Raw genomic sequence first — 12,654 nt, 5'->3', positions numbered from 1 at the left:
ATGCTTACTTTAAAGGTAGTCCAGAGATGTTTTCACAGAAATCCACTTTAAATGCATACCAACAATTTATTTTCATTGAAAAGCGTAACAAGTTGAGAAAGTTGCATATACAAACAGTTTGAACAAAACATTACAAGTCAATTTATCAAATACATACATGTAGAATCCCCGAAAAGCTCCTGTCACCTGCGTTGCTATTTGGCTGTTGTAAGCAGTTACTGCCTGTATGCACAGTGTGTATTAGCTATACAACCCAACTGCTGAGGGAGGAGTGATTTTGATTGTGGGTTTGTTGTTTTTTTTTTTTTTTTTTTTAACTTTGAAAATAGGTATCTTTGAAAGGCAGTTTAAGACACTTTTAAAAAAAAAAAAAAAAAAAATCAGTACTGAAAAATGGCTTCAATATTGTCTAGCAAGATTAAGTAAGAAGGACCTGGGTTCAGTCCAAATGAATCTGCAGCAGGGTTCCAAGGCAGGAAACCCACACTGTCCATCACCAAGGGCTGGCTCATAATTTATCTGTCACAAGCACTGGATTTCCAAAGTAATGATTTCTAAGTCTTCAGCTACAAGGATTAACAGCAGAAAAGAAAGACTCTAGCCAGCACTGCTTAATGAATAAGGTAAAAATACAAGTTTTTTTTTAAAAAAAGGGAAACAGAAATACAATCAAGCTGGGAAGCAATGTCCATGTGGTGCCACTGCTCGGCCCCAGAGGAGCTGGGCTGGGCGATGGGCAGAGGCAGCCCCGTCTGTGCCGTCACTGCTCGGTTCACAGTGTATGGTGTGAGCCCGTACCGCACCCCTGGGACAGGTGAGCTGAGTGAATACCGTTTCCTTCTAGTGAGAACTACTTCATGCAAAAGGTAATATGTAAGGAGGAGTGAAAACCGGAGCCAGGACGCTCTGCTCTAGCAGGCTTTGGAGTGCAGCAAATTTCAAAAGTTAAGATGCTCCGGAAAAAGAAAAGAAATACAGTGAAGAGCAGGAAGGCAGGATTAAAGACGTCATCCGAGGAGCATGTCAGTATTCCTTCTGCTCCAACTGTGAATCCTCCCGATCCAGAAGTCAGAAAAAGTACAAGAGGCAGTTGATTTCTTCCACTTACAGTTACCTTTAACAGCGCTCCGCCACCTGACAGTGTTGCCAGCAGCCCTGCCTCAGTGACACGCATGCCTGTTGGAAGGAGGACGGTGCTTTGCCACATACACCGTTTTACACAGATGCATTCACAAACTGTAAATTACTTATTCCAAGGAAAAGCTGTGGATTCTTGGCCTAAAAGCGGATAAAGGTTACTTCATTGTCCAAGTATCACCTAGCCAAATCGAATTTAATATTGCAAGGCAGCACACAGTATAGCATCTTACTTTTAACAAACATTTATTGAGAACATCACAGAGGCTCTGGTAATACATTTGGTATAGCTCCATTCCAGGATTAAGAGGAAATATTAAAAATATAAAGGCTGTAAATGCAGAACTCTTAATCCTGGAAAAAGTAAGACTGAAAAAACCTCACATTCTGAGTTAAAAAAATAAGAAAAAATTACTATCAAGACTTCATCTTTTAACTTCCTCAGTCTGAGGACTACAGAAAGGATCAGTGTTCCCTCCACAGTATTTTTATTGCTTTCAGCTGGTAAGCTACCAAAACTCACCAAGTTAATTTGCTTTGTCAGCTTCAGCCCACTGTTACTTCCAGTGGCAGACGACAAAGGAAACACCATCCCATCCTTTCAGAAGGCAAGTCAGACTACCGAGAAATGGCTAACCTCATAGCAATACCTACCGTTTCCTTGGCAAATTTGCCTGTTACAGAGGGTTGTTCCTCTTGGGATATTCATAACCCACACAGAAAGAAGAATTATTTGTCTGAAGTTAAGGCAGCAATAAATAGCAGAGGTACGAAAAGCCTGCCTTCACACCCTAAGGCAGGAGTGATTACTTAGGTCTCAATAAACGCGCTTTTTTTTTAGAGAGGATTCTCCATAACGTACTGCGGAGCCCTGAGTCTGCTGGCCAAGGTACTCCATGGGGCCAGGTTCTGGGGAAGAAATGAGGTACGAAGAGCCTCGCTTCTCGCTTCTCGCTGGAGCCACCTAAGGACAAGAAGAAAACAAGTGACACATGATCCAGAGCAAACGGTGTCAATAAATAAAGCTCCAGTCTGGGAATTAACAAGAACCAGGAGCCAGTAACCGACTCCAAAGGCCCGACTCCTTCGGCTTTAAGGTCCAGCTATACACAGCTCATGAGTCAGTGTTCGTGCCCTTTCCCTAAAAAAAAAAAACCCAACCGATCGTAAATGCATTGGTGGCCCACCACACATGCGTTTTTGTGAGGGCAAAGGGCTGGCTGGGCCAGGTGGCCATGCTCCACAGTGCACATTTAAAAAGCGGTAGTGTAATGGCCATGCTATTACCCTGCAGTGTCATAGCAGCTCCAGCCATCTCCATCCTTTAAAGTAAGGCACCAGTGGGCCACCTTTCATTCCTCTTCCTTTTCTCTTGGAGAGCTGAATGGGTTAAACTGCCCTGGCACAGCTATCATGGCAAGTCAGATGTCGAAGGACTTGGTTTCCAGCCGTGCCAAAGCGGGTTTGTGTTGCAGATTACAGGTAACCATCTGCCTCTTGCAGGCATGAGTTCACATGTGATACCAAAGTGAAGGAGAGAGCAGTAACTGTTTGGTTCTTTAATCAAAACTTCATCTAAAATGCCTCACTCCAATACACAGGAAGTCCTGAGGGTCCCTCAGTAGGGTTTCTGGTAAGGGCACAGGTGACCTGAAGCTGCCCGACCACCACGGGCTTCTTGGAGTACGCAAGGCTCGCGTTCAGTTCCTCTTTGGGATCCGTCAGAGCAGGACCTTGCACTATCCGTGCACCTACAGCACTAGAAGCTGTACATACCCATTAGAGCCCACCGCGCTAATCAATGACTCTTGATCACTTCTCTCTTTCCCCCAACGTGTCATTAATTTCATTACCAAATGGCTTAAACAGTCACCTTGTTCTAAAAGACTGAAGCATCTGCCCTGTAACAACCACCTGAACCTGGTCTCACCACATCCTGCTCAACCACACTGCATGTCCTGGGTTAAGTCTGGCTCCTAGATCAGGAGATTCAGGGTTTTGGTTCATGTTGGAGTGAATATTTTAGAAAGCTTAACATGTTTCACAAACCAGGACACTAATTCCTTAACTCAATCAAAAGAACAGCTGTGCCGACCAAATGTCCCTGAGCTGAACACTTCCTAGCCATTCTCAGAAGCACCACTTGCTAATTCACATTCACAACTCAAATTACCCTCCGCTAAGTCCAATTTCATTTTAGCATGCACTCCTATCATAAATAGGAACTTGCTCAAGGAAAGACTTTTAGTTTCCCCCTGTCCTCTCTCCTGCACTTCTAACAGCTCTGGGGATGTCACACGTGTATTGTAACCCTCCACCGTGTCCTGGCTCGCGTGGCAGAGTGCAGCATCACCGCTGCATGCTTCATACAAACCTCCGGCTGTGCTCCTTCTGAACCTCTGAAATGCAGCTCACAGAAGCCGGAGAAATAGGGGTTGCAGGGTTGCAGCAGGCAGATGCACACGAGTACACACTCTTAACTGATACAGAGCCTCTTGGGGACCAGTCTGTGTGCCCTCTTCACTGAGATTTCTCTTTTGATTCCAGGAACGAGAAAAGTACCTCACTGCAGAGACCAACTGTACTTCTGTTGCGTCTATGCCAAGGGACCGACCGCTCTCTATCTGCCATTTATGGCATCTGGCATTAAGACAAACTTTCAAGCAAGCTGCTCAGCATCACCTCCACAGACAAGCTTTCCTCTTTAGACTAGAAATAAACTGAAAGGTGTTAGTTAGCTCAAACCCCAGACTATCGCCTTGTCTTGTCATGATTTCACTCATTTCCAGTCCTACGGGAGCTGTTAGGAACCTGAATGTGCTCTCTTCTGCTGCACAGAGCTAGATTTCACAGCCCATGGCAACATGTTCAGGCCTTGGCCATCTTTATCCCAAGACATGTCAAAGCCAGCTCCAGCCCGGCCTTGTCTCCTATCCAGGAGTCACGAATTGCTACAGTTCTGTGTTCCTTCTAAATCTCCTCCAAAAAACAGGAATCTCATGCCAAGTCTAAGATGCGAGTTTCTGAATGCCAGAGCATCATGTGCTGAATCCGGCTACTAACCTCTGCGCAGCAAAGGGATTTAATGCTGTGATGGAGGAGAGCCACGCAGGAGGCTGGACCCCTAAGCTCTCCCAGATGCGACTGCTGATTTCAGCTGTGACTCCGGCATGGCCAGACATGGTGCAAAGGGCCACAAGCTGCGCTGGAGGCTGGAGAGCCAGCTCAGCGTCCCTGCAGCAGCACTCGGAGAGATTATCATCGCTCTCATGGCTGCACGGCTGGGGCTGGACTTCCAAAGGCAGCAGCTCGTTACGCTGATGGGCATACTTGCCTGCAGCTGCTCCAAAACAGATGACAACCTGGCTTTTAAGGTCTCTCCCATCCATAAGAACAGGAGCAATGTGATTTACCTATGGCACGAGGGTATTAATTCCTCATTTAAAATGGTTTTCCTCCCAGGATCCAGTTAGTATTACGAAGTGGAGCCTGTAGGTAACCTGGACTCTGCTTTGACTTGCTAAGTCCAAGTCCACTTCAGAGGTTTTATCCCAGTGGCGCTCACTGCAAAACATCTGCAGGTCAGGCAAAAAACCCCATCTAAAACCAGCGTGAACTACCTCCTCCTCTGTTCACTTCCTACTTTATCTGCCTCCTTCAAGGCATTTTTGCACATTCACCCTCACAGATACCATCTTTCCAAGAAGTTTGTTCACAAACATCCACCCTTCCTTTGCCTGTGGGTTCTGGTGGTCTGCAGGCAGTGAGGAGCACTGATCTCCAGGGTGCGGGAGGGCTCTGAGGGGGTCTGGCGCTGGCACGCCCTGCTCAGCCACTGCTTTTATTTATCACATCCACCAGGAACTGCGTGTGAACCTGAGCAGCTCAGGATCCTGAGGAGCACGGATGAAATGGAAAAGCTCTGCCTTGGCTTGTTGTGGGTCCAAAGTCCACTCGGTGGCAGCATAAGACAAATAAGAAGCGCTTCCACCAGCGGCTGCCTCGGGCTGCATCTGCAACCACTCTGCTTGGTCTCTCCTCTCACCTTATTTAATGGGTTTTGTGGAGGAAGCTGCAAGCTGCCTGGCTGGTATGATCCCTGGGCTCCACTGTAAAGTGTAGGCATGACCTGCAAGCAGGTACTGTAGTCTGGGTAAGATCCACCTGTAGATTCCTAAATGCAGAATGGGATCCATGATCAACCAGAAGTTGAAAGAAAATAGGTTTAACAATTCATTTTTACTTGATATAGTAATGAGCACTCATCAGATATGAAAATATCTGAGTCACACTCAATTGCTAAAAGGAGTGTATGATTTAGAGCAGCTCAGGCATGCAGCAATTTCTTGAGCAAAATGTAGGATGTGGGGGACAGTTTACCTTATGCAATTCCTTAAAAAAAAAAGCGTGCTTCTCATTGGTCATGGAAACCTCGGGCTATATAATGGCCTGGGCGAAAAACAATCCTTCAACAGACTCACTGGGAAATAATGTTACAGTGTGCTGTTTCTTGGTAGGGGTATTTTAATACACTCCTGAGCTTTACAGGTAACTTCAGATTGTGGGATTTTAGAGAGGGGAACATTTATGCCAGATATAATCAAAAGCACGAGTATGAATCCTGGAGAGTAACTGTGCAGGGATGCCCTGCAGAAGGTGACCATGCAGTGCCATTCGTCCCACGCTCTCTAGCCCCTTATTTCTGCAGTACCGACGGCAGCAGCCACTATCAACAAACAAAGCAGGTGTCCAGACTCCAAAAGCACCCTTACAGCTGATGGGAGAAACAGCCAATGGAGACAGGAAGAAAATAAAAGTATTTCTCACCTCAGAGGCTTCATTTTCAAATTCATCGACTCTTGCCTGGGTAGAGTTATATGCCTGAGCATAATGCTGATACCACTGCTGAACAGCCTCCTATAAAGGAGGAAAAAACCTCTTCCCATTAGCTGCCTACTAAGATCGCTTTAAACGAAAACAATTCTTATGGCCTCACAGGACATGAGAATGAATAAAAGGCAAAGCTCTCCAAGAGGCATCAAAACATGTTTAACACCAATGATAAAGCTCAAACTGAACATTTAAAACTACGTTACATGCTTAAAAGATAAACAAGACACCACTGCCTCTGCAGCGGACACAAATACAATGTAATTTCTATTACATGGAAGGAACAACAGTACAAATACAGCTGAATGATGACATGTGGCATCTCTGCACCTAAGTGACATCATTTGAGTCCTTCATATCACTAAAGATAATACTAGTAACACTAATACTACAATCTGACTGATTTTTTTGGACAGTATTTTAAGGATTTGGAGTTGGGAACTAAATGAGTTTAAAGCCAATAATCAGATTCAAACAAAATATTCAAGACTATGTTAGTGCTTACATGAAACACACAGCACAATGGCCCACAGGACATCTCTCTTGCTTCTCTAACCCACAACTGTCACCACGTCTGACCTGACTAGGAGATGGCTCTGGCCCCTGGCAAAGCTCCCTGCTGCAGCAAACGCCGGGCAGCAACCCCATCATCCCCTCCATCCCTCCTGACCAGGCTGAGACCCTCCTAAAACAGAACCACCCCCATGCCCACCCATGGGCCCACCCTCTGTCCTCCAGACCCAACTAACTCCCACAGCAGCCCTGCTCTACCCCAGGAGTTTTGGGGCAACACAGATTTCCTTGCCAGCAGCCTAGGAGAGGGGAGCACAGCTTGTTTCTGTCTCCCTGCCGTAGGAGAGATCAGGCGACTCTTGAGGAGATGATGGGGACGGGGCAGGAGGAGACCTACAGCAGAGCCGGAATGGATGTCTCAGCACAGACCCAAGATTTTTATACAGATTGCCTGACAGCACTACGATCCAGTTCTTGTATTTGATTTGTATACAATTATATTTCTACACAGACTAGTGATGGCTAATGAAAATATAGAAATGTTACTTCACAGAGTATCCCGATGTCTGTGAAACCCAGTGCTTGCTCTCAGTACTGCAACGCTCTCCAGACGAGGGGCAGCCCCCCACCTTAATGGCCATGCTCTGATCACCAAATGGGGCATATGGTGAAGAAACCCCATGCAGTGAAACCAGCTGGCAGAGACTGCAAAAATTCCTCAAGGTATACAGGAGCTTCTGATCGACAGAACACTCTCTTCTCTGCGATCTAGCCAAAGTTCAAGAAAACTTTAAAACTTCTTGGGAAGGGAAAGAGAAAAACTTCATGGTTTTGAAGACAGACAAAAGTCAAGCCAGAAATTATAAGAAGTAATTTTTAGCCGACTGCACTGAATTCAGGTTCTCAAGAAGCAATCTTTCAATGGTTATGACACTGCTCAGGGAATGTATAGATGCTTTTTTTTGACTGGCATTAGGTGTACTTCGTGCTAAATCTATTCTGTACACCAAAAGAGATAAACTATCAGTGAAGAGGACCTAACAAGGTTCAAGCTGAAGAAGAGGGTGGGCTTTAGTTGTAGGAAAGCCTAGGAACCGCTGAAGAGTGATTCATGATGTTGGGCAATGCTGTTCAACTGCATGCAGGGCTATCAGACCACACGTGTACCAAGAAGAGTACACAGAGAAAAACAATGAGCAACTCAGGGAGGGATCTCTGAGCAGATCTCTGCCAAAGATCCTGCTACCAGAGCTCTGAGCGACAAACCAGGCTTCAGAAGTAAGCGCTGCAAAACAACGTACCTGTGTGTATTCCCCATGCTGTTGAGAGTAATTAAAATAATTTTCCATTGCGTGTTGTGATGTAGTTCCCTGAGACACAGCAGCATCCACAATGTTGTTCGAAAGTCCGGTCTGCTGTGGTGGACTAGAGGCTTTGCTGGCAATTGCTGTTCATAACACAAAGAATACACGGTTTGTATAAACTGTACAAATTAGGTTGCACTCTTGTCTAGCAATATTCTGAGTTTAAAACAGAAATTTGCTACTTCAGATTAGGCTGTGCTCAAAATTAATCAGTGCTACTAATAATTGAAAGGCTTCCTAGAAGTTTGTCTGCATCAGTAAGCCCATTAACTCTGAAAATTTACCCTTACCAAATAAAATATTAACTATGGGGACAGATTACATTGCAATTTTAAGGCAGACTACAAAATTTCCTTAAAGATAAATGTTGTGGTCATTGGAATTACCTGCCAAACACAATAATGATATGCCACACTCTGGTCAAGGAAACTTGTAACTAAAACCACTTAATGTTTGCTTACCTGGAAGACATATACCAGGCAGCACACTTGCCAAATTCAAGTAGGGGTTGGTACTAAGACGTATTTCTTTCGGTGGTTCTCCTAACAGTGAAGTCTGTTTTTTCAAGGGAGTCTGTGAAACAATTGGACAGGTCAGTTTGCACTATATTCATACAACATTTGTCAGAAATAAGGTAAGTGTACCAGCAGGATTTTGAAAAAAGCTCAGCCCTATGAAATGTAACAGGAAAGCTTTTAAAATAAATACCAGGGACAATTATCTGGACACATTGCCTGTACCTTTTTCTTGTCAAATAATTTTGTAGCAATGTTTCTCTTTAGACTGTAAGTTACTAAAGGATAGTAAAAAACAAATAAACAAAAGAAAACCTTTTACACTCAAGTAAAGGAATAATAATCACCGTAACAACTCCAGATGCAGGGAGGAGTTAGCATTAAGCACATGGCCAAGACAAAAATCAACTCTCTTCACCCAGAGTCACAAGCAAATAAAGGACAAATGAACCCTGGACTGGAGAGATGACCCTGTCTGCAATCTGCCCCTGTTAACACATCTGACTGATCACTCTATTTATAAGCCCTTACTTAGAAAGTGAAAATGTTTATGAGTGGAAATGAAGCGTCAGGACTGACTCACTCCTACAAACCACCAGAAGTGTTTCCTATGAGTGACTAGGAAGGGTACACTACCAGCTTATGTGTCCTCAGCTTATGTTAGAAAAAACAGCAGAAATAAGGATGAAGCACCTATAGCAAGTTACATAGCTCGTCTGAAATACATAGCTGAAAGACGTTTATACAGTATTCTACTCCACATCTATTCTGTTCATTTTTTCAAAGCCCATTAAGAAAAAAAATTAATCCATTATTTTAATGGTTTAATACTATTTTCAGTAAAATAGTATTATTCAACAACTTTTCAAAAACAGTGAAACCAGTTTTTAAACACAAAAAGCTTCAAGAGTGCTGAAATTCTTCATCTGGATGCAAAAGCAGGAATTTAAGATAGTGTGACCGTTCAGTATCAGCATACAGCCTGTGGTTGTCTTGCAAGGAAGCGATTTTTGCAAACTGGGCCTTCTGTCTACTGATGCAGAAAAGGAAACAATTAAAACATCTACCAGGATTTAAAAAAAGAACTTTTCCTGATAAACAATATTCATAGAAATAAATGAATTATCTAGACTTCTAATGATTTAATTACATTTCCTTTTAATTAAATGAAATGCTGAAATAAAACACTGATTTTATATATGTATACAGACACACCTTATGTATTTTCTCCATGTGTATCTATACATCGGTAAAATTCCACTTCATTATAGTAAAAAATTATTTAAAAAATGAAAAGCGTACTTTCTGAAGTAGGACCAAATCTGTCAAAGCTGTCTAACAAAGGCAGCCACCAATCCTCTATATAATCTAGTCACCTCAGATGCTTCAGAAAATATGTAAGGAAAACACAGATCTGATCTGAATTAAGAACGTTTCCCTATAAATGTCAAAGTATTTGTGTATATTATAAAAAAGTAAATTCTGTTGATGACAGGAAAAAACTTCTGAAAAAACTAGACCATTCTGGTTCAATTGAAATCCCATCCCATCATCCTTCTACCCCCTGCCTTCAAGGGAATAAATATTAAAACTGATCCAGACTAAGAATATGTCAGCTATGGCTAAGAGGGTACGGATTAAAGTGGAAAATTTACATACATATATATACACACACACCCCCCACCTGGAAACCCAAAAGCCTGACATACCACCAGAATTACTCCCGATTAGTCATGAAATTCAACCACAAGTTCAATTTTCAGTCTTTAAAAAGGACATTGCCCTTGAGATAATTTCATCATCAAATACTATGAGGCATACACATGGAAAAAAAACCCTCCAGCACTGTAAAAAGATTCCTTTGTTAATTCATTTGGACCACCAAAGAGCATTATTGTTCTCTCCCTATTATTCATAACTGAAATGACCTTAAAATGTCTCATGAATGATCCTATGATCTAGCAAATTTTACAGCGAAGAACTACAATAAGCAGTTGCAGTTAACTATTAGGCATGTTAAAATAAAAAAGAGAAAATCCACACACAAGAAAAAAGAAAGTATTTGTGTTCAATGTTCCTTACCCCCAAACTTGTATCAGTACTTTTTAGTTGATTTTGTTGTTTGGCATGTCCAGCCCGCAAAGCTCCCGCAGAAAGATTTGTTAAGGTCTGATGATAAGGCTGTGATCCCGAGACAACTGCTTCGGTAGTCGATTGTTTATCTGGAGCGTTATTTTGCCCTGGTATAGCTTGTCCAACAATGTGCTGATTCGGAAAGAATGGCAGCATGCCCATCCCTGCTGCTGCTGTTTGAATTGGAGTCAGATTAGATGCTGCAGTCAACCATAAATGGAGAAACTTTTCTGTTAGACAAGATTTATCAGTACATTTTGTTTGTGGTTTTTACTAAGTGATGAGAAAAACATTTAGACATCTATTTTACAGCTGTCCCAGAACAGTGGCTTCTGGCCATAATTTTTATTCTTTTACCATCCCAGGAGCAAACAACTCTATTTAAAGCTAATACAATAGAAGAAAACTCTGACTTTTCTAAACGTTTACTATGAGAAGTTACTTAGTGTTTCCTGTCACTTTCAAAAAACCTGCCAAAAACATCCTGAAGAATCCTGTATTGGAATAGAGGGAAAAAACACCACCTCAAATGGCATTAGTAAAACTCCTTCTACAAACAAGAGAGCTAGAAAGTATTCTCCAAAATTAAAATCTAGACATTCAGAATAGGTTTCTTCCCCACCCTCCCACAAGCTTTTCCTTGCTGCTGGTTACTACCATTGCTCACACCACGTCTAGAAGCACAGAATACATGGCTCTCAGTGGAGGAAACAAAAAAGATGCAAGCAAGCAGTACCGCAACTGATCTTTCCTCACAAAAACTGAGGGCATCGCTGATGCAGAAATTTGCATTCAAAATTGACATCCATCACAGACCAGATGTTAAAGTTCTATTGCTCAATGAAATGAATCTAAAAAACCTATTTGCGGTGCCTCTTCAGCTACTCAGATTTACCTGCTTTGAAACAACAAACCCCAACATTTTGATCCTAAATAAAAACAAATTCCAAGTGTACTAAAAATAGTAGCAACTGAGCAAGCAGAATATTTAACAACCTGCAAATACTCAACCAATGCCACAGCGTACTCTTTCTTCCCTGACAAACACATGAGAGAAGCCTGGCAACAAGGCAAGATATCTCAAGTTTGTTTCTTGCTTAAATCAGCAGTTTACAATTGGTTATACAGCTATATAACTTGTTACCTTGCTTATCTATATAGCTACACAACATCTATTATTGTCCAGCTCTCTGCCTACCTTACTGTGCAGTGATAAGGTTCAAACATATTATTGCTTTTGCTACAGTGGGAGAAAATAAGGCACATAATTTCAAGCTAAGCAATTCTACTGATTTGGGATGTAATAAAATGTCATTTACACTTAAGAGCTTCTCCACGGGTTCCCATGCCTGAACTCACTGATGGCATTACCCCTATTCCCAGCACTGTCTGAAGTAGCATTGTTGGAGGTTCTCCCAGCAAACCCGGTTTCTATAAGGAAGAATAGAAAACTGTGTAAATGATTAAAATAATGTCTGTTGCTATTTCTTATAACTTTCACATTCAGTTAATCTTTTTAGATACACTAAACTGTTAAATTATACTAGATAAAAAAAAAAATTGTTTTAGCAGTTATAAGAATGTCCAAGGACAGTTGAAGTTAAAGCGATGACCTTACACTATTAGCCTGAATGTTTTCAATCTTCATCAGTTGCTGCTGTGGCAATGGTAGGTGAGCAGGGCTCTGCAGTAGTAAGTTAGATGTACTCCCCAGAATTGAACTCTGTGAAATTATTAAAAGAAGTGTTAGTTGACAGTCATGGAAAACAGTACATTCAGATGATACTGCTTAAAGAAATTTAAATTAGTTTCTGAGTTAATACAGCAAAGGAAAATAACTATTTCCTCCACAGAACTAAATTTTTGCCTCAGTCACAGAGAGTTGTTTCAAGTTCTTTTAACCCCTCTTCTGCCTAGCCCTTTTTTTCACCTCACAACCACAAGTATGCTTTCTGATGGCTTTTAAAGGATCAAGAGTATTCTCCAAATACAATCCAGACTCCATTGCAGCCCCTGCGTCTAAGCCAACAGGGAAAGCTAAACGTGTTTGAAGCCTCTACAGACAGACTAGATAGGGGAGTTACCTACAGTGCCAATAAGAA

At 42.3% G+C, this 12,654-nt stretch overlaps 1 protein-coding gene across 7 annotated transcripts in view; it reads right to left on the bottom strand.

The window, feature by feature from the left end:
* Nucleotides 1-46: 46 nt before the first annotated feature.
* The window catches only part of RAVER2 (ribonucleoprotein, PTB binding 2), a 55,023-nt gene continuing 42,415 nt past the window's right edge, over nucleotides 47-12,654 (bottom strand). For 2 of the 7 annotated variants that reach the window (XM_030033504.2, XM_030033508.2), the window contains exons 7-14: nucleotides 12,171-12,275; nucleotides 11,872-11,983; nucleotides 10,502-10,752; nucleotides 8,366-8,477; nucleotides 7,842-7,987; nucleotides 5,965-6,054; nucleotides 5,183-5,311; nucleotides 47-2,101 (exon numbers count right to left, since the gene is read on the bottom strand). In XM_030033504.2, the coding sequence (XP_029889364.1) occupies nucleotides 1,955-2,101; nucleotides 5,183-5,311; nucleotides 5,965-6,054; nucleotides 7,842-7,987; nucleotides 8,366-8,477; nucleotides 10,502-10,752; nucleotides 11,872-11,983; nucleotides 12,171-12,275 (1,092 nt within the window). In that variant the 3' untranslated portion in view covers nucleotides 47-1,954. The remainder of the gene's footprint in view (nucleotides 2,102-5,182; nucleotides 5,312-5,964; nucleotides 6,055-7,841; nucleotides 7,988-8,365; nucleotides 8,478-10,501; nucleotides 10,753-11,871; nucleotides 11,984-12,170; nucleotides 12,276-12,654) is intronic. The other 5 variants (XM_030033506.2, XM_030033505.2, XM_030033507.2 and 2 more) reach the window with 5 other exon arrangements.

The sequence above is a fragment of the Aquila chrysaetos genome, chromosome 12 (genome assembly GCF_900496995.4).
Source record: "Aquila chrysaetos chrysaetos chromosome 12, bAquChr1.4, whole genome shotgun sequence".
Taxonomy (NCBI): Eukaryota; Metazoa; Chordata; class Aves; order Accipitriformes; family Accipitridae; genus Aquila; species Aquila chrysaetos.
The sequence above is the reverse complement of the archived record's forward strand: the minus strand, read 5'-3'. Positions and strand labels throughout refer to the sequence as shown.